Source organism: Pollachius pollachius (assembly GCF_949987615.1).
Source record: "Pollachius pollachius genome assembly, chromosome: 5".
In the NCBI taxonomy this organism is placed as follows: domain Eukaryota; kingdom Metazoa; phylum Chordata; class Actinopteri; order Gadiformes; family Gadidae; genus Pollachius; species Pollachius pollachius.
Window position 1 is genome coordinate 22564750 of NC_136938.1, and position 22600 is coordinate 22587349.

Below are 22600 nucleotides of genomic sequence, written 5' to 3' on the forward strand. Positions count from 1 at the left end.
CGTATAGGTGTGTGTGTGTGTGTGTAGGTGTGTGTGTGTGCATGTGTGCATATGTGTTTGTGTGTGTGCGTGTGTGTGTGCGTATGTCTGCCTGTGTATGTGTGTGCGGATCCTTATTCTTGTAGAGTCTCATGCTCTATTTCCGTATGATGGTTGAATTCTAGAAATAATAAAAGAGTAAATAATCCACTCTATTACCTAATTTATTCTACAAATGGAGAAAAAAAACAGTTGGGTCACGAGCCCAGCCTACACAACCAAAACTGATGTTAATTACATACAAAGGCACTTATCACACCACCACAACAAGCCCCTGCACTCTATGATCCCGGTTAACAAAAAAAAAGAGAGGCTCTGAGTATAATAAAGCCACCACGGGCCGTGCACCCAGCATGGATTAACGCCGCGCTCTAGTGTTGACACACAGGGGCTCACCTTCTCCACGCTTACACCTGTTTACACACTCGGAGCTCGAGTTGTGATTAGCCCAATTAATTCATTGCAAAGCTCCTCTCCTCCTTGAGCTCCAGCGACAACCCAACACAGGGTAGGAGGGGATAGCGGGTCGGGGGGGGGGGGGGGTGGGGGTGAGGTTTGAGGGGGGTGGAGCAACAGAATACCAACCCAAACAAACACACCACCGCTATACAAGCGTTAAGGGCTGATATTTGCTCCACGTCGACGCAACGCAAGGCCCCACGCCGAAGCTTTGACGCAGTCGTGAACCTGTTTTGGTTCTGCGTCGGGTTTTAGTGAGCGGACCAATCACAGCCCTTGCTGCTGCAAGGTTGCAATTTTTGGGTGGCGCACGTCAGGCCCTTGCGTTGGACGCAAGCAGGGTCCGCAAGGACGTAATGGGTCCGTAAACCCCCTTGCGTTGAGTCGACGTGGAACCATATGCAGCCCTTCAGTGGTGCCAGTGGGCGGTGTGGTGGTGGGTGGAGTTTGTGTTTGTGTGTTGTTGTTGTTGTTGTGTTAAGGCTCAGTTATGGTTCCACGTCGACGCAAAGGGGGGTTACGGACCCATTACGTCCTAAGGGTCTGACGTGCCAAACATTTAAACCTTGTGTTCAGGTGAGCAGCAAGGGCTGTGATTGGTCCGCTAACTAAACCCTGTCGCGGAAACGAAACGGGTCCACGACTGCATCAAAGCGTCTGCGTGGCCATTGCGCTGCGTCGACGTGCAACCGTGACCGAGCCTTTAGCCGCCAGCGACGGTGAGCTCACCCAGCAGCGCCATGAAGCAGATGCAGATGGCGAAGAGGGAGCTGAAGCTGAGGCCCACGTCCTCGCGGTACACGGGCAGGGCGGTCTCACAGCGGTGGCCCCGGAAGCCGTCGGGGCAGTGGCAGGTGTACTTGGACGGCGAGTGGGCCACGCAGGTGCCCCGGTGGCAGGGGTGGGTGGCGCACAGCGTGTACACGCACGACTTCCTGGTGCCGTTGACCCGGATCATGTGACCGGCGGGGCACCTGGGGGGGGGGAAAGGGGTAGATGGTTAATGATTTTTATTGTATCTATATATATATACAGTATATATGGGGGTAAAGGGTTTGAGGGGAGGGGGAGTGAGACACACAAAAAACGCTAACAATTTGATCAGGAAGTTATGGTTATTATAATTACGGATTAATTCCACATGTAAATCTGAGTTGATTAAAAAAAAGTGAAACAAATATCACCCAGCATCCAATATTTGCGAATGTGTCGGGAATGAATACATCCGTGTCATACGCTTATCTGTTTAATGTAGCAAATGAAATCTGGGGAAATGAAACCGCATACTGTGACAATAGTGATGAGTGAGGTAACTCGACCGCTGGTTTGCTTTTACATTTTTGTGCATTTTAAAGGAGCGCATTTTCTGTGGGGGTTGAAGCGGAGGAGAGTCGGTAATTAAAAGCATGTCTCGGCTTAACAGCTCAGAAATATATATATATATATATTTATAATTTTTGCTGCTTATTATAAGTCTTGGTTCTGTGTGTTCTGTTAATAAAGGAAAAACAGGCTGTCATAGAAGAAAGTTGAAGGTAAAAACTCTGTGGCCGCTGTGATCCAAATGAGTGAATAGTTTACAAATAAATATATCTGCTTATGTGAGGAAAGAAAAAATAAAAATATATTAAATCCAAGACTCAATCGTATTTTTCTGTATGATATCTTTTCCAACAAAAACAACAGAAGATGTAAACATTATTTCAGCCTCTGAAAAACATGATATCAGTCCTTTGGGAGAGTTGAAGAAGTGACTGCCAAGGCTTTAGTATCCTTTCTCTCTCTACCCTGCAGTCATAACCTTAAACTCGTTTTGATCCGGTGAAGCAGGCTGCCGCTTCTGGCATTTTAACTGATGTGCGGGAGAGCAAGACAGGCCGACTATGCGGATGCTGGGGCCTTGACACTGGTGATCACTGTAACAACCGCGTCTGTTTCACTTTCCATAAAGGAGAACACTGTCGATATTTTACTCACTACACACAGTAAGCCCGAAGGCCGGGCAGCAGTGGTTCAAGACCACCAGCGTTGACAGCTAGGAAGGAGGCCCTTAAACCAGGATGACATCGACACAAACTTTACCCATACTTTATGGCTGAGTTTGTATGTTCTCAGTACTCATCATGACTCTCTCTAGAATAAGAATAACAACTATATAATTAAAACTATGCGAAACAACTATGCGAAACTAAGCAAACAGCTCTATCTTTTTCATCAGCAAAAACAGTTCATTAGTGCACTTGATCATCCTCAGCAGCTGTAATTGATGGCCTAAGAGTGGGATAAAAAAAGTCCTCATTGAAAAACAAATCAATTTGGAGCAGGTGATTAGGGGTGGGTGTTTTCATAAAGGTGACACACCACCTTGTCAGACTGGATGGGGACTGTGGAGGTGGCGAACAGCACCCCTTCCTTCCCGCCCCCGCTTATTAAGACCCTGGCATTAGTCAAAGCCAGGATGAGTGCAGTGAAGAGTGCGGGGATTATTCGTGTAGGCACGGAGATGATGCATGCACAAGCGCACACACAGACACATGCATACACACACACAAACCTACGTGATCATGCACACATTGTCGGAGGCAAATAATGAGGAGAAACCTGGATAGTGCCGTGGAAGTGTGTTTTAGCTTTGGTTCTTGGCTTGAATGGATGAGCCCGGGGATTAAGGATAAACTACAGGACCTGAGCAACCAGTAAAATACGATACCAGTGAAATACCCCCATTAGTAGTGCAGTAGTGCCATCACACCGTTGTATTTACAGACACACACACAGGCAGACAGAGAGAGATAGGGAGAGATGATGGGCATGCATGAAGGCAAAAAGACAAGGCAGACACATTGTGTGTGTGTGTGTGTGTGTGTGTGTGTGTGTGTGTGTGTGTGTGTGTGTGTGTGTGTGTGTGTGTGTGTGTTTGTATGTGTCAGAGTAGGAAATTAAAATATTTTTTTTAAATTGCCTTTCTTAAAACCCCATGAAAAGAGCTTTGGGCACCATTTGGATCATTTCCACAGCAATTTTCAAACATTTTCAGGGATACCTCATTTTTTATATATATTGTTTGACAGTCCAATATTCAAGGCTCCAATGAAGGCTCCACAGAATCACCTAAAGGTTAGGTTGTTATTTTACCGGGGCTATTTAAAGATCCAATAAATCATGTTCATGTGTGTGTGTGTGTGTGTCACTTGCTGCGTGCATGGTTGGTTCGTATACATTGTTTAATTCTTGATTTATTTTGGTCATAGAGGTTGTAAAAGAGGGAGACAGATGGACATTTGTTCAGAACAGAGACCAGAGATGGAGACAGAGAAGGCGAGGTGAGGCAAGGTTACAGTAATGGGGGACACCGAGGCCTAGCAACATCGGTAGAGTAGCACACCGGGGGGTAAGGCACTCAGCGGTTGATTTGCTAAGCCCCAGTAAACTCAGTTGTCGCACCGGAGCAGCTTTTCAGCGTGGCATGTGTCTTAATTTTCCCTCTCCAGGCTCACCCAATAGAAGCCAGTGGCGAACACATAGAGGCTAGCAAGCAGAGCAAACGAGGTTCGTATTTACCGGCACTCGTGCACTCTCCACAGGTCCACACAGGTGAAGGGCGGGGCACACTGGTTCCTCTTGCAGGAGTCCGAAGAGCAGCCCAAGGAGAGACCCTGCATGCTGACCTGGGAAACCCCGTCTCGCGGATGGCCGTCCATGGGGACGTAGCGACCGTTGATGCGCAGGTCCCTCATGCAACCTGGGGGGGCGGTTAGAAACATGTTCAGAAAGAGCGGGAGAGAGAGAGTAAGAGAAGGAGAGAGAGAAGGAGAGCGATGAAAACAGAAAGAGACAGAGAGAGAGAGAAAGAGAGAGAGAGAGAGAGAGAGACACCGAGGCATATTGATAAAAAGGCAAAGGAAGAGAGACAGGCTGTTCCGATTTAATTGTAAAAGTCCTCTTCAGTTACCATTAGTTAAACGTCTGCTTTGTGCTAATTGGCAAAACAGACTCCCTGCTTGACGCCAGATGGCTGGCTTAAAGTAGGGAGTGCTTTTACTTTCCAAACCTGGAGGATTTACTTTTCCACCCAGTATAACAGTGTGGAAACAGAATACCCATGCATGAACACACACATGGGTACAAACACTCAGACACATTTACATACATACATGTACACACAGAGACACACACACATCCATGCACGTGCACACACACAAACACACCTTATCAGTAAATCATGAGTAACTTTTGTAAGGCAAGCTACTTTAAAAACTCCATTTAACAAACACATGCATTGTCTTATTCTGCCTGAGGCCAGCTGCCAGCACCTCTCCTTGTCTCCTCCTTGCAGCCTTGCCCTTCTCTCCCTCTGTCCCTCTGTCCCTCTCCATCTATTTCTCTGTCTCTCTTCTACCACTCTCTTTTCTTATAAATGAGTCTGTTCCATTATCCTCTTCTCTCTGCACCTAGACACACAGGCACACACATTTGTCTATTTTCAGGCGTGGAAGAACACACACACACACACACACACACACACACACACACACACACACACAGCATCACATCTCCATCTATGCGAACATAGACACACATCACACTCACACACATGCACACTGTCGCATTAGAGATGCATTTGCCATTAAACTGAGGCATGAATCCTCATGAAAGCTCACTCGGAAGCACGGTAGAAAATAAGGATCATTATTATATAAAGCACATATTCCGAGTCACATGGTGTGCAGAGGCCTTGTTCTGGTCCCTCACGTACACTAGAGCTCTATGCTTTCGGTCCTCTTATGCTTCTCACTACCTCTCTCTCTCTCCCTGTCTGTCTGTCTCTCTCTCCCTTACTCCAAGCACAATCGGATCTGTCATGCAGTTATGGTTTCATACAACACAGAGGGAGGTGATCCCGCTAGATTATATCTCAGCTTCAGACCTCATGGTGCCGTTCTTCTCAGCACAACTCCACTCCTCATTTCTTTCCTTTCTTTTTTTCCTTTCTTCTGTCTTCAGCACACCACCTGCAGCATAGTGAGTCCACTGAATTGGTGAGTGTGTGTGTGTGAGTGTGTTTCTGTTTGTGGGTTTGACATATAAAAAAAAACAACAATGTCCTTGTAGCCCAAGCAATCTTAAATCTTTGTGTATGCCTGTATGACAGTCTAACATATCTGTTCTCTTGGGGAGGCACATTAGATGTAGAAATGGACAAGGTTGTTGTTATTTCTGCATTCATTTTTCTTCTCTTCCTGCTCTTGGTCCTGGAATGTGCCCTGAAGCTGTGAGAGTCTGGCGATGCTTGTTTCATCTTCTTTATGTCAAGTGTGTGGGTATTCCCATACAGAATTTGTCCCCAGATTTGGGATGAATTCAGTACGATTATTTTGATTCAGTTGTATTCATATTTGATTTGAATCTCATACATAAGGTTCCCAATCAAATGCTTAAAGGAGGGATCAAATATATTCTTACCAACCAGCATCCTCCATCACAAAGCGAAGAGGAGGGAATAGGAGTGATCAAGTTCTGCATCCAAATTGGAATACATATCTGTGCTGTTCCACAAACAGTTGTTGTCGCTGAAGAGCTTAAAAAGTGACACTGATCTGGTATTGTTCTTGTTGGACAGGTAAGCTTATGAGGAAAGAATGCCTATTTAAAACAATTTCCTGAAGTAAAGTGCTGCAATAGTATGGTCAGACCAAACCACCATTTTTGTGTTGACGTACAGCATGTTAGGAGATTACAAAACAATTTTGTTGAAGGAATGTAAAAAATTGGTTTTGGAGCTGACAGATAACTTTTGGGCAATACAAGTAAAAGTTGCCAAGCACCTCTTTAAATTGGACCTGGTTAGAATTGCTGTCCAACATACGTAGCTTAACAAGTCAGCCTGAGGCAAGGACAATGCTATTACGCTATAGCATTTTCCCATTTGATGGTCCGAGGAACAGCTATTGGTGTTTTCGCATACATAGAAATCTCCTTCGTTTTCAAGCATATGAATCTCTGTTTCCATCAGTAAGCACTTTAAAACACTTGTCCCCGAGCTGCAGTTTACAAAAAGTCAAAATTGTGATTGGTTGTTTCAGCCGCTGCGTGCCCCTCAGCGAATCACGATGATTTACCATCCTTAGCTCAGCATTTACCCATGCGTGATTTTGGTGGGGTTTATTCTCCTGTTTGGGGAACTACACATGGATGACTCTTTTAAACTCTCACAGGTGATTCATAACACGAACCGTTCAAACCGGTAATGCCCGATTAAATCAGCCCTACCGGATTGAGCTCTTTGACGGGCACCACACATATCCCCTCCCATAGGAACACGTGCTTATAGCGGTGTTAGTGCGGCGGTCAGTATGGGGTAGTGCTGTCGCTGCAGTGGTACGACTACCAGCCTAAGAGTAACTGGGTTTGATCCCCTGTCCACAGCCAAGAGCAAGAGGTTGGATACATGCCCGTAGCCAGCTATAATGGGGCACAGAGGTCTGGACCTCTGTCATTTTAGATAAAAGCACAAGTCAAAACTAAAGACAAATATTTACAAAATCTGTGGTTGAGCACTTCTCCGAGATGAGGAAATACTTAATTCAACAAAACTGAACCCCTGCAGCTGAAGCCGCAGCACGAGGTAAGGAAGAGTCTACAGTTTTCAGAGCAGCGAGTTCAAACTTTGCTGAGAGCAAGTGGTAATCGATAGGAGGAACACGACGGTCCTATTCGTTTTCTGAGCATTCAAAAGAGTCCCCTCACAAAAAAGACAAATAACTATCTGCGCCAGAAAAAGCCAGCAGGGCACTAAATCAACCCAGTGCCTTCCATGGCTGTCAATACAAACTCCCCAATGGCACACTTTTCGGAGAAGCCAAGCAAACAAACAAACCCTTCACTTACTGTCTCTCCCCAAGGATACTTCTAATCTGCCGTTTCACGGCCATAGCATTTACACGCCTGTTATATATTTGTTAAGGGTTACCCAGCTTTAGTTTTTATTTTGTGTCATTAAAATAATAATTTAGCACAGGTTTATTTGCAGTCATAATCATCAAAAGTCTTACAATATTTGTAGAAAGCGTTGTAAGATATGCTTGTTTTTTTATTAGACCGTATTTTGGTGATGACAGATTGAAATGCAGGTGATATTGAATATACAAAGTTAACAATCCACTCCAATGCTCTATTCAAAGTTCAATTAAACTGCCAGCTGCTTTTCAATCTAAGTATTTCTGGTGGCACCCGGGCAAATCATCAATTGTTTGATTTGTGGTTTTGAAGATTGCTCCCAAGACAATCATTTTTTCTAGACAGCTTACGTCCCTTGCAACATCGTCTCCGCTGACAACAGTCAGATATCGGCAGTAACTCACAAAAGAAAAAAAGAAAAAAGGGAACGATGGAAATCTTTTTCGGAAGAACATTTCTTTCTGTTCAAGGTCAAAACTGCATAATATAAGTGCTATTCAGAGAACTCAAGATCCACCTCTACCTACCCAGCCGACAGCGCGGCCAGCTCTTCGTTGGCAGCATTCTGTTCACCGCTTAGGATATGGACAAAACACGCTAAGTCTTGGTATCTTTTGTTATAATATCGGAATCAATTGTATGAATAGATAGTTTAACTCCCTATTTTCGTTGTTTGCATGTAAATACTGACCCACAGAACACTAGTCTTCTATTTACTACGACTTTGTTACGTGAACCACCAAGGCCACGCATTCGTAATGGATGCAATGGAGATGTAATGCCACTCAACTCCTACACACACACACACACACACACAGACAAACACAAACACACACACACACAAACACACACTAGCTATGTGAAGCGCTTTGGGTGACTGTATCGAGATCTGTATAAATTCAATCAGTTATTATCATTATCAATTGATAATAATAATTTAGCTGACACTTTTAGCCAAAGAGACTTAAGGCCCTATCTTGCATCCTGCGCAATTGACTTTCTACACTGGCGCATGTGTCGCTGCTAGTTTGCAACTGGAACAGAGCGTTCTTTTCCCTCCTGCGCCACGCGCCTGTAAATTAGGGAATGATCTTGCGCCCCAAGGGGCGGTTCGGCGAAAGGAGGTGGCGTGTTCTGGCGCAAACGTTCCCTGGTGCTATTTTGCAGTTTCAGAAAACAATTGCCCTACAAACCAAGAAATACCTGGTTTAAAGTCAGTGGCGCGTTGTTCAGATGCTATTTTAAGGGCGCATGCATAATGTTGCTTGTGCACCTCGCGCATACACTTTTCTTCTCTCATCTACCTAGCCACACATTCTTGGTAAATTATTTGGGAAAGAACAGCTGATACAGCGGTAATAAGTTGTACTTTTAAATCAATGCATCTGCAAACACCGTACAGCAAACACATATTTTCTTGACACAGACATCGTGTACAAGCCCATAACTTTTAGGATTGATGAGTATTTGATCGTGAGAAAACATTGTTTTACCGCGAGTGAGTGTTAAAAAGAATGAATGAATGCGGGCACGCGTGTGTGTATGTGTAAAAGAATTAATGAATGTCCATCTGTTTAAACACACGCAAACTAAACACGTAACGCATAATACAGTCCATGGCAATGTATATTAACGGGGGGACACATGCATATTAGGAACACAAGTCGATAAGGATAATGCATACAATACTGGTAATAAACAATGTTTAGAATGTATTGCGTATATCATTAAATAGAACCACAGTTACCGCATATATGTGTGTTAAGTTTTCTTTGCCAAAATTTATCTGAGGACTCAGTGTTTCTGAAGTGTGTCACATATTCCATGTGTGAATTAGGCCATATTTTTTGGGCATAAACTGAGCCATTTGAAGTTTGAAATTCATGTGCATCTGTCTCATCGGAGACTGCAGACGCGCTGTCAAAATATCAACTCGTCAGATTCAAATAGGCTCATGGCTCTTAAAGGGGATGGGAGATGGCACTCTCATTGGTTTATTGCACGTTACGCCCAAACCACACCTACGGGTAATTAGGCTACTTCAGACCAACCCTTTTTAGACTTGCGTCGGCCGCAAGAGTAATTTATGCCCCGGTAAAATAGCAACATCGCCATAGAACCGCCTACAAAGCTACTTGCGCTTGGCGCTTCTCACTTGCGTTTCAGACCGTTTAAATAGAGTGAATGCAGAGACAGGTCATTAAAGAACAGATTTTACATTTACATTAAGGGCATTTAGCAGTCCATTTTATCCAAAGCTACTTACGGTTCATACACACATTAACACAATGACGGCGGAGCCAACCATGCAAGGCGACAGCCAGCTCGTCGGGAGCAGTTAGGGTGTCTTGCTCAGGGACACCGCGACGCTCGGGGGTGCAGGGATCAAACTAGCACCCAAGTAAACCTGGTCTACCTCCTGAGCTAAACCATCCCCCTAGCCCCTTTGACCCCGGATGTTGAACGTGCGCGCGCCGCCCTACCTTGAAAGCTCTTGTTGCCGCTGGAAGGCAGGGAGTTCCCGACGGTCACCGCCGTGGCGTCCACCACAATCTCCTTGCTGCGGCCCCGCGACCCGGTGACCTCCCGGCGGCCCCCGCCGCCGTCCAGCCGCAGTGTCATCTCGTTGTCGTAGCGATCCAGCAGCACCTCGTGCCACTCCCCGTTGTCGAGGCGATGCGCGGGCAGGGTCAGGTTGTAGTGTCCGTCTCCCAGGTTGTACACGACACAGAGCAGGCCCTGGAAGACCTGTCACAGGGGGAGGGGAAGAGAGGGGAGGAGGAGGGGTGAAGGAGGGGAGGGGCGAGGAGGGGAGGGGAGAGGAGGAGGGGAGGAGGAGGGGAGGGGCGAGGAGGGGAGGGGAGAGGAGGAGGGGAGGAGGAGGGGAGGGGAGAGGAGGAGGGGAGGAGGCAGAGCAGTTAGCATTTCCCAGTGGTGCCTCCACTACCTTGACTAAAAATAATATCCTAGAGGAATTGAACTGGCCAAACCCCAGCCACGCAGTAGACCTCTGTGTGTGCCCAATGTCCTATAACCATGAAATTGATAATCGCTTCCAAATTGCTCATAACGTCCACCCATCCGTACATCCATAAATTTACTTTGCCGGCCTATTTCTAGAAAGAGACAGTGAATCCAAGATGAATATGGGCACAAGGCAGGGGTAGAGAATCTCACGCACGTACACACACACACATTAGCCCAACATTTAGCGTCAGTTGCATTAGCTCTTAGAAGAAGCATTTGCAACACCTGCCAATTGTTAGAAAATTGTATAAAAAATAAAAAGGTTTCAAAGATGAGCCCACTTATTCATCGATCATTGGATGGCAACTCTAGTCTAATCTATATGGATATGTGCTCCAAGTAAAATACGTCACTTCTGAAACTCTGAGTAGCAACGATGCTTGAAATTAGAACAAGCCGCTAGCCAACTCTGGTCAGGGAAAAGACTGGTTTTCTTTAGCCACTGATGTAAATAGCCGACTGGTAATGCAATCAGTGTTGCATTCCGTTCTCCACAACAGCAGAACAGCCAAGAGCTTAAATAAAGGACAATTTCTGTGAACTGGATAGGTCACTATTCACATACATTGAACTTCCATGTGCCCTTCTGCAATGTCATTTATATAATATATAAATGTGCTCACGTAAAAACACACACACACACAAATAAAACAGGACGACCCAGATGTGTTGACATTGAAAACAAATAGACTGTGGGCTCCTATCCATTTGACACAGCTGATTAAGAACATCATTCCGGGTTCTTCCACTGCAACATGAATTGTCCTTCCTAATTTCAATTTTTGTCTTTGTCTGTATAATGACTGAGGCCCTTTTGTTCAGTCCTGAGCCCTTAGGCATCTGTGTTCTTCCTTGTTTTGGTTGAGTTTGTCATTGCAAACAATGCTCCATAATGTCTCGGGCAGAAGATTGTCTGTTGGAGCTCGCTGTTGATTCATCGCCTCATTTCTCAGGGATTGTGATGAAACATCTGTCTGGTAACTCTGTTCTGATTGACATGGTTAAACACACCTCTGGGAGGTGCAAGGCCGGCACAGAATTAAACATAACAAGCGATGGACATGGCAGGGCAAAGCTAATCATACCATTTTAACCCTGCAATTAACTCTTTTTTTTGGAACAGCAAAATTGAGTTAGCATTTTAGCCTCGTGGCTCAGCGCAGGGATATTGAAATATGTCTTGGATGAGATACACCCAACGGGCTTCAAAGTAGGGATGTTATTACTGGGTTGTGTGTGTGTGTGTGTGCGCAAGTGTGTGTCTATAAGATTTGGCCTTGTAAAAGACATTAATTTGATTATATATTATTCAGCACACCATGTACACACTTTCATATATCTATTGACAATAACTCTTTCAAACTCCATCCCATATATATACTACATAAATATACATATTTCCATTTATCAATTGTATCATTTTAAATGTATTCTGTATGATCATAGACAGACGTGTTATAAATGCCGCCATCATTTATTAAGTTGCTTTCCATCTGCCTTTTTCTAGGACTTTCATGGAGTTTCAAAGCGTTCAATACGTTCCACCTCAAGGGGTTATCCTTCAACAAAACTCTTTTGTTCAACTTATTTCATTATCATCAAACCCATCTGTAGTGCATCTGCCGAAAAGGTAGCATTTCAGTTCCAAAGGAACATTAATAAGTTAAATATTGCCAACAACAGACCTTTGTCTGTTCAAACTTGGAATGAAATCCATCCAGTCACTGGACAATCAAATTCAAGTACACAAGACCCGCAGTGTTGGCAGGCTACTTTGAAAGTGCTTCCCTAAAGAGAGGCAACCCCTCAGGGAAATGTAGCAAGCTAAGCAACAAAATCAGAAGCAGAAGCTACTCTTTTTATTTTTTTAAACCAACAATGCATGCATACTCCATGCTATCTCAGTGATCAATATCACTCAATCAGTATACCAGTCAAGCAGATACACCGGTAAAAACGTTCAGTTAAATTGTTTGTCAAGCAATTTATTAAACAATAACCTGAGATCTCAACTCACCCTATAGGAGGAATTGATTGAGGTTTAAAGGACGTGTAAGCATTAGCATGTCTACATGACAGAAATCAGTGTGGCAAAAAGCACAGTCAACAAAGGACCGCATTCAGAGGGACATCCATGGGGCACTCATTTGACCTCTTAACAGCCCTCCGAGATAAATCTTGCATTTTTTGTGCACATCCATGTTACATCTTCATGCTGACTCATATGTCGTATAGGGATTTGTTTTCTTTGATTATGCGTGGCTACTTTACTCACGATCGCCCCTCGCAAGGCAACTCAGATTTTGTTGTTACATGTTTGCTTATTATCTTTTTCTCTTAGTTATTTAAAGTGTTGTGTTTTATCCACGACAACACAAAACGCCAGATTGAACCATGCCATGCCAGACTGACAGAATCATAAGCAAAGCAAGTTCACCTGGAAACAAAAAAAGTTGTTTCCTCTGCCATCGTCCATCAAATGAGTGTCTCTGGTCTGTGTGTAACTGTGTGTGTGTGTGTGTGTGTGTGTGTCTATGGTCTTAGCATCAGCTCAATGATTGGGACGTGATGTTACCCTGATGCGGAAGTGCTTCCTTCAGCTACCATCGACACAGCACGCAGAACAACGTCTTCCTGTGCGGGGGTACAGATTCTTAAATTGATTTCAGACTGCATCAGAAAGCTTAGCTGCACATGAGCCTCCGTAATGCTCGATAATGTAGCTAGAGGGGACGCCATTGCGCTACTTGATCAATAAAAGAGCTTAGCAACTGAAAAGCGATGTGATTTGGAAAACCACGACAAAAAAGAATACATCAAACTACGGAGAAATGTAGTTAAACTAGCAGTGTCACTACTTGAAGTGACACTATTGCCCAACACTGCCTGTTTGTCTGTGTTATTGCTGTTATTGCGCAGGTGCTCGCATCGCTGAGACATTATTGGGGGCCTGAGTAGTTCAGGGGGTGGGTCCATGGGGTTGGAGGGGGTGTTATTTCAATTTACATTTCCTCTGAATGTCCCACCGAGAATCGCTTGCGGCCTGACCATCTTCCTCTAATGCCTCCTCCAAGTAAACAGAGAGAGAGAGAGAGAGAGAGAGAGAGAGAGAGAGAGAGAGAGAGAGAGAGAGAGAGAGATGAGCTATGGATTGAGGGAGGGTACAATTTAGAGTAAGTGATTGTGATTGAGCAGGTGAGAGAGTGAGTGTGTGAGCGAGTAAGCGAGTTAGCGTGTGATCAAAGTAAATAAAATGTTTTGGAGGATGCAGAAAGTTGTGTGACTCAGATCTCATGTCATCCCCACATTGAAAACCAAGCCTGCAACCCACACACATACACACCAGAAATAACACACACAGAAAACACAAGCGTTTCATAGTAACCCTGGCCTAGTTTAAAGTCTGCCTGGTTTTAAGACGCACTGCCTCTCAACAAAATGCTCTTAGAAGCTTTAACTCCCCGGTCAACGCTATGAGAACCTTTGAACCCTCCCCCCATGGACAACCAGACGTTGGGGGAGCTCACTGCAAGGGGGCCCCCGATACAGCCGCATGTCAGATGTGGTGGGGAAACAGGGCCAGATGCCGCCAGATGTGTATCAGTGGGATTACCAAGGCTATGGGTGCTGCTACAGGCAATAGGGAGGGAGGGACAGAGACGGGAGAGGGAGAGAGAACGGTAGGGATGGAGTGTCCTTTATTCAGTTTCCATGAACGGCTGCATTGGTACAAGAGAACCGAATGGCAATGATGCTGTTCACATTGCCATGGGTGTCTACACGAATGAGAGGGAAGTAATAAAAGCCTAGAAAAATAACAAATATATTATCGGTCCATGCTGAGGTTATAACTGTGACTGGTTTGAGCAGCTGCCATAGAGAGATTTGTTAGAGTTTCTTCCTTTGTTTCCTTTAAAAAATGTTGACTCATAACCAAAGACCTCTGGGAGAGACAAACCTGGTGAATAATTTAGAACATGGAGGGAGCAAATGTCCTTTAAATGACAGATAAAATGTGTTAAAAAAAAATGATTTACCATCTCTACCATCATAATAAGAATAAATAAACACTCTTTTACTTTGGCCGTAAAAGCAAACCTCCCTCATGCTTACGACCATTAAACCCCTCCCCCCTATACACACACACACACACACACACCGAACACACACACACACACACACGCAAACGCCATACTGAGGTAACGTTAGGTTCATTGGAAACTAGTCTTTCCACAGCATCCCTCCAACGTTGCTGTCTCCGTGGGAACAGAGACGGAGGAGACAGAAGAGAGACGGGGAGGAAAACCATAAAAAGGACACATGAGAGATGCCAGGTTTTCCCCGATAGCGGAGACACACAGAAAGAGAAACGCGGGAAGGGTGGCTGCACGTCGTAGGTGTCAAAGAGAGATAAGACGGGATGATGCAGAAAGGGACGAGGCATCGGGAGAGAGCGCGATTGAGACAGTGAAACTGGATGTATTGGTGTTGTAGTTGGTGTGTATATGTGTATGTGTGTGTGTGTGTGTGTGTATGTGTGTGAAGTGGTAATGGAATCTCTGCCAAAGCCACCTGCCAAAGCTCTAGGGTAACAGACGTCTAAAAAAAACGATCCAGTTACACACACACAGACACACAGACATAGACAACCACACATACAGACATACACACACAAACACACACAGACATAAAGACACACAGACACACAGACAGACACCTTCACCCACAGAATAACATCCAGAAACGAGGGGTACTTGCTAATCAAAGCACAAACCGATTCCGGTGTAAAGCCCAAACTGCACAATAAAGCAACAACAAAACAAAAATAATTACCATGTTTTTTCGCTTTTTTCCCAAGCTGGGTTATTAGGATTCAAGTCTCATGACAACAGCACACACACAAACTCACACACAGACACACACAAACACACACACACACACACACACACACACACACACAACGCTCCTTGCTATGTGAGTCTGCAGGCAGTCAAGAGAAACGCATACTAATTTCTTCCTGTGATTAAAACCAAACAGTCTGAGCAAGTGATGCGAAAAAGACCCCCATACTCTCTTTTCTCTTTGTTTCTTTCCAAGGCATGAAGCTAACAGAAAGCAGCAACATAGTGTCCACATTTTTTTTATTGATTTATTTTTAACAGGGACAGTGTACATTAATAAACATTCCTGTAAATGCACCAGAGTAAGCCAGAAGGCTATTTTCCATCTGTTGTCCCTTACAGCACCTGGTATTCCCAGGCGGTCTCCCATCCAAATACTAGCCAGGCCCGACACTGCTTAGCTTCCGATATCAGACGAGATCGGGCGAGTTCAGCGTGGTTTGGCTGTTTCTCAACAAGCGGCCATAAAGAAAAAACTGGTAAATTGTCTGTCCTGAAACCTGATCTTCTACTTCTACTGCCATGTAAGTGAGTCTGAGCTAATGGGACGTGACTGAATGAAGGGAATGAGAGCGGACTAGTATTGGGGGGAGAGTCGGAATGAAGTGGATATAAAAACATAGGGTTAACAAACGACTATCTATTACTACCTCACCTGCCAAAGATTATAAAAAAAAGAAAAATTCAAAGATAATTGAAATGAACCAAAGCACATGAGACACTTCTAAGTATTGTGTTATAATTAAGGGATAACCTTTAACATTAAGGGTACATAAATTAACCCTGAATTAACATAAGGTAAATGCAGGAATGCAAATTACTACATAAAGATAGCATGGGGTCAGGATGAGGTGTTTTGTGATGGGATTCAGCTATTGTTAACCCAATGTGAACCCAAAATATTTTCAGTTCTTAAACCGAGTTTTTTTTTTAATATTATCGTCAACAAAGTATTCTACAAAAATGTTCTCACTGTTACTAAATTAAGAACGTAACTTAGAATACAGCCAACCGTTCTTTGAGTGTTTTCTGCTCTGCTCTGAAAGCAGGTGTGCCTGAAGTGTCTTTTGGTATACTCATCAACATCATTAAGAAGGAACACCGGTGGAGAGGTGTGTGCTGATGTGTGGGGCGCCGTCCCGGGCAGCGGTCAATTCCTCTGCGACCGATGGGAGTTTTAAGCTTCTTGGACGCTTAAAGTATAATGATCATACACAACAACGTTACTATCTTAAAATAAGCATCAAAGATGGCGTAACCATGGGGATTACAGGCACTTCCTTACTATACTATCATTAATTATTATTTTTAATCTCAGTGTAGTAATCCAAGCTGAAACAGGGGCTTCACATACACCTAAAAGTTACTCTGGTTCACTGGTTCACAAAAAAAGTTTTGTCTTTCCAGGATTGTTGAATTATTCTTCTTCTAGTTTTCTTTCTTTCTTGCTTTAGAGGTCTGAGCTCGGAGGAGAACACCAGCAGCGGCTGTCTAAGGAAGGTGCGAAACCCAGCTAGGTACACCATGATACAGACTCTTTTACTCATTATTTATAACAGGAAAAGCTGGAAGAGAGTAGGCCCTCCCCATGACTGGCAAGGGCCAAAGGGATCAGGGTCCCAAGAGTTAACCATAGAGGGAGCCCAGCCCAGCAACAGGGTCAATAGAGCAGATGGGGGTTGGGGTAGGGGAAAGTGTTAGGGCTAGGTTTATTCGGTTAAATAAGGCTTATTTATGGTGGATTTATACACCCTCATTGTAAAGTGTTACCAATTAAAGTTATGAATCCAGAAATTGCAAACGTATTGTCATGGGGGATGTTGTTAAAGCTACAATTTAAAGCTATGCTTCAAAAACAATTCACAACAAAATGGAAAAACAGAAACACAAAGAAATAATGCAAAGCGACACTCCACCGTTGTGTTGGAAAAAAAAATCGTATGCGCCAATATTTCATCCCATTATTCAAATCTAAATTAAAAAGCAACAATATACTATTTTTCAGGGACAATTTTTTCCTTTCTGTTAATTTGCAGTGAGGATAATGGATATTAAACACAAACACAATTCTCTTGCGGGTTTTAACTTGACTGCAACAAATGCTCCAGGAAAACTTATTTACAGCTTTAATTAAATTGAACACAAACACTGAATCTTGCAGAAAAAATACTAAAAACACAATACCGCTTAAGTTTTCAAACACATTGACATCTGGTTACACAACCAACTTTTTGAACGCACACACACACACACACACACACACACACACACACACACACACACACGCGCGCGCACGCGCGGCTCACCTCTAGCCGCAGGTATTCGCTCTGATCCTTGGAGATAAGGGAGACGATGGTACTGCTGTGCTTGCGGGTTCGGATCAGAACCTGAATCCACGTCCTCCGGGCTGCCATCGGGGTCACCAGGTGGTAGTGCACGTGACCGCGCCCGTCAAAAGAGTACTCTGGAACATCTGAAACGATGGAGGTTGAGTCAAACACAAACACACATGGGTGGGTGTATGTGTCCAAGAGAAGACAGATTGCACCCCATCATATTTCTGCATATCCCTCATTATCACAACAGATGGTGATTTGTCTTATAGGACATTTAAAGCAGTACAGCTGTATTTTCCCTGTTCTATCTTTCTTTTCAATCTTAGTTTTCTTCAAGCCTTTGTCGCTTATTTTGCTTGCAACCAAACAGCAACTCCCCCATCAGTCCACAGAATATTTGCTATAGTCATGGACTGTCTTCTTAAGCCCAACTTGAGTCCAGTTTGAATACTGGGGTTGAAGGTCAATGTTTGGCAACAACATCTACAAAACTCTATAAATGCTTATAAAGCTAGCGTGTCTGTGTTTCAGACACCTTGCTCTCTACTCACTGAATGTTTTATTACCTTTATAATGCCATGACTGAAGCATCAACAGAGTGCAACCAGACATGTTTTAGAAAACTATTTTCATCACACCCAAGCCATTTCAGAGAGAAACAACTACAATGTGAATGAATAGAACTGAACTGCACTGAACTGAAGGGAACTAAACCTTAAAGGGCTTGGTTTTGCCCCTGAAAAAGCAAAACTTGTAACATAAAAAGCAACAGTTAGGCTTAAATTGGAATTGTTCAATGTTGCTCTGCATCAGCAAGCTGCAGAGGTGGACGAGAAGCCCTGCAGCGAGATCCTGGCGTCTACAACTTTATGCAAATTAAGTGTGACGCTAAACCAATTGGAGGGTAGCTGTGATTTAAACTCTCTCTTCTTCCTACGTTAGCTCCTAATCAGCGACAACGCATAAAAGGCATATTGTGGCTGCTTGTCTTGTTTCATATAATCTGTAATTGAGCATTTGCCACAACACAAATACAAATAATATGGCGGAGGCGGATTGATAACAACAAAGAGAATCACAAACAGGTACCCATGACTTCCCCACTTTTCAGTGACAGTTGAAACAGCTGTAATATTTGGCAATTATTTAAATCTCACTGGTTCAGAGTGAGTTAGAGCCAGGGTTTTGTAACGGATTATCCTCTGTCCAACATACTTTGATTTAGCTTGTTTACCTTCTTCACACTGCTGGCCGGTGAAGCCCGCCATGCACTGGCAGCTGACGGAGCCCCATTCACCATGGCAACGGCCGCGGTGTCCGCAGGACGGGTAGCCCATGTTGACACAGCTGGCGTCCGTGGTCAGGCATCCCGGGGAGCTGGACTGGGCGTCAGCCGGGGAGCCCAGATCATATAGCTGAGAGACGGTGGGATGGAGTGGACAGAGAGAAGGAGGGGGATGAGGAGAGAGGAGAGGGGAGGTGAGGAGAGAGGAACGCATAAGGAGAGGGGATGAGGAGAGAGAGGCGTGAGGAGAGGGGAGATGAGGAGAGAGAAGTGGGGGCATGATGTGAGGGGAGAGGGGAGTGAGGAGAGAGGAGATAGGAGTGAGGAGAGGGGAGATGAGGGTCAAGGGGAGGGGATAAAAAAGGGAGGAGGGGAGGAGGTGACATGAGTAGAGTTGAGAAAGAGGAGAGGAGTGGGGAGGGGGGTGAAAAGGGGCATAGGGTGAGGGGAGGGGAGCAGAGGTGAGAAAGAGGAGAGGAGTGGTGAGGGGGGTGAAAAGGAGAGAAGAGAGGGGAGAGGGGAGAAGAGGAGCACATTAAGGAGAGGAGGGAGCAGATGAGTGAAGATCGGTCGGGTTAGGATGGAAGATGGGGAGGTGATCCAGTAAAAGGACACATGAGTATATTGTCTATCATAATTTGAAGCAGTTTATAGAGACAAAGGGGTAGAGAGAGAGCAAGAGTCAAAGAGAGAGAGGGATAAGAGGAGAGAGAGATAAGGGGAGAGAGAGAGGGATAGAGAGAGAGAGAGAGAGAGAGAGAGAGAGAGAGAGAGAGAGAGAGGGAGAGGGGATGGGCTTCTAGGCTACTTGAATCACAAATGCGTATCGCTTATGAAAATGTACTCATTTGGCATTCATTGTCCGATTTCAAAATGTCCCTCCTCCAAATACATACTGCAGACAGCCTTACACCTACACACACACCTGAGCATACGAAAATAAAAGTGGCGATGTCGTAAGAACAACATTAGGTGATTGCAAAGAAAACTAGCAAATGCCTTTTCGGCACTTATTGCACCTCCAGAGATGATGGCATGCGAAGACGGTATGTCAGAAAAGCAAGGCACACTGATCTATTTTGATCTGATTTCCCCGTCTCCATGGAGACCCAACTGGTCTTATCTAAAGGACCTTTTATTAACCAAACTGAAACCGCATTGAGTACAAAACAGGTTGGTCTACAAAAGGTCTTTCTCGGTCGTGGCCGGCCAAAATAAGATCAACGCCTTTTAAATTATTCTGAACGATTTGTCCGGAACATACCTTAATCTGCACTGGAGCAAATTAAGACCTTCAAGCATGACTTCATCTAGTGATAATGGAACTACCAAGAGTGAAATTTAGCATGCTCGCCTTCCCAGATAAATCAGGCAAAAGTGCACCATCCCTTTAATTAGACTAAACCAATCGTCTTTCGGATGTACGTTATGCATGAGGTACCTTCATGCATAAAGCATGGTATGAGAATGCAAAGGGGTAAATAAGTCTTGAGGGAAGGTGTCACAACTATAGTTGTGGGTGAAGCCATTGAAAATTCACCAGTGAATAATCAACTCATTAAAGAATAAGATTGAGTATACGTAGGGCTAGAAGATTGCAAAAGGATCTTCTCCACTTACAACTAGATTTTTGTGTTTAGCAGGAGACGTGTGTATCGTATTAATAAGTGTATACATATCCAACTGGAAGGGGATATTCATGTCTTTAAGTGGCATGCATTACTCCTCAATATGTTTAAATGAGTTTAAATTCTGTATCTCTGTTTACTTTGGTTTTTGCACTATATATGATACATTTTAATTAATCTTGATTACATATCAGAGTATGTTTTTATTTCACCTAGTTATATATATATATATATATATATATATATATATATATATATATATATATATATACCTACATACAAATACACACACACACACACATTTGTTCCCATTTCATGTATGAAAACCCTTTTCATTGATTCAGTGCTGGAACTGTTAACTGCTGGTAACTGTGAATACAGAGCAGAAAAAAAGCAAATATCGGCATCAAAACTAACCATGGCGACAGTGGCGACCGGCGGACGGCTTTGAGCGACGATTGAAAGAACACGTAAACATTGAGCGCTTTAATCTCCCTTTCTTGATTTAAACTTTTCATGAAACAGGCTGCACTGTTTTTGTTATTTATGAGTTCACATCTTCACCGACGCGGGGAAGAAGAGACGGCTGAGAAAAAAAAAGAAAATAAAGAAAATGAAGGAAAAGTAGGCGAAAGAAACAGAATTGTGCGTTCTTCCGGGGCAATTGTTGATTGGTTGTGACCTCTGGAGGACGAATTTCTTATTGGTCGGTGACCAAGGAAGGAAACAGAAATTTACAAGGTTTCTTTTGATTAAATTGAGCAACGGTGTTAAAGTTAACGATGCCTAGTGTGTGTGTACACGTATGCATACGTGTGTGTATCCTTAATCTCTCTGGGGAAACGCATTGTGTGAGGTTTCAAGTGTTTCTGAGATGCCGTGAAAATCACCAGAGATCAACGTGGAATAGAGAAAAGATAGCGAAAACAGAGAGGTGTAGTAGACGAACACACAGAGAGAAAGAGATAGCCATAGAGAGAGAAAGGGATCGATGATACGCCTGAACAGAGTTAAAGAAGGATGACTGCCAGCTATTGCAGAGAGCGATGGGGCTCCAGAAAACAGATTTAAAGAGTGTCCCTGGCCATTGGTTGACCTCCACCAGGCCTCTCGTGACCCCTACTGCTGAGCCATCTGACCTGCCCTCACTCTCTTGCTGCATCTTACAGATATCCACCTACACACATAGGCACTATGCATTATGTACTAGATCAATATATATATATATATATATATATAACAGAAAACATGTAAATCCATATTATGTATATATATATATATATATATAACAGAAAACATGTAAATCCATATTTGAATAGATATTTAATGGATACAGTGCATCTGTAGTATACACTAAGGATTATATTATTAATATACTCTAGATGAGTCAATGGAGTAAGGGAATAGATCGCACACCCACACTCAAACACACACGGACACATACACACACATGCATGTGTGCGCGCAGATGTACACTCACACTCACAAGCTAAAGGCACACACGCACAGACACACAGACACACAGACACACACACACGAACAGGCCTCCTGAAGTGTGACTTAATATTTGCAGAAAACAATTGAAAAAGAACATGGTCAAAGGGACGGGATAGTGCCCCTGGCAAAACGAGACGCACGACAACTCACACATACGCACGGCGAGTTAAGTCATTTGTGTACAGAGAGGCTGCCAACGCAGGAAACAGAAATGGTTAGTTTGGTGAGGACTTAATGTAGCGCAGAAACAGCCAGCCTCCTTCAGTGTTATTAATCAATTGTACGCCTGCTGTTTGCAGCCTTCTCCCTTTGCGGACATATCTGTTTCTCATGTCCACCCACACGCACAACTTAAACTTTATTTTGTGCTCATTAGTGAACAAATAAAACAGCTAAAACAGCGATGTCCTCGCGATGCGGATGCACGCGGGCTGGTTTTACACACTGGGTACGTTAACACCCCAATCATGT

At 44.0% G+C, this 22600-nt stretch overlaps 1 protein-coding gene across 1 annotated transcript in view; it reads right to left on the reverse strand.

Annotated features, from left to right (window-relative positions):
• The window catches only part of LOC307076124 (neural-cadherin), a gene marked incomplete at its 5' end in the record, with an annotated part of 231844 nt that overhangs the window by 12837 nt on the left and 196407 nt on the right, over positions 1 to 22600 (reverse strand). Inside the window, 5 exons of the mRNA XM_079737008.1 lie at positions 1228 to 1472; positions 4060 to 4240; positions 9939 to 10203; positions 17690 to 17856; positions 18954 to 19134. Of these exons, the coding sequence (XP_079593134.1) occupies positions 1228 to 1472; positions 4060 to 4240; positions 9939 to 10203; positions 17690 to 17856; positions 18954 to 19134 (1039 nt within the window). The remainder of the gene's footprint in view (positions 1 to 1227; positions 1473 to 4059; positions 4241 to 9938; positions 10204 to 17689; positions 17857 to 18953; positions 19135 to 22600) is intronic.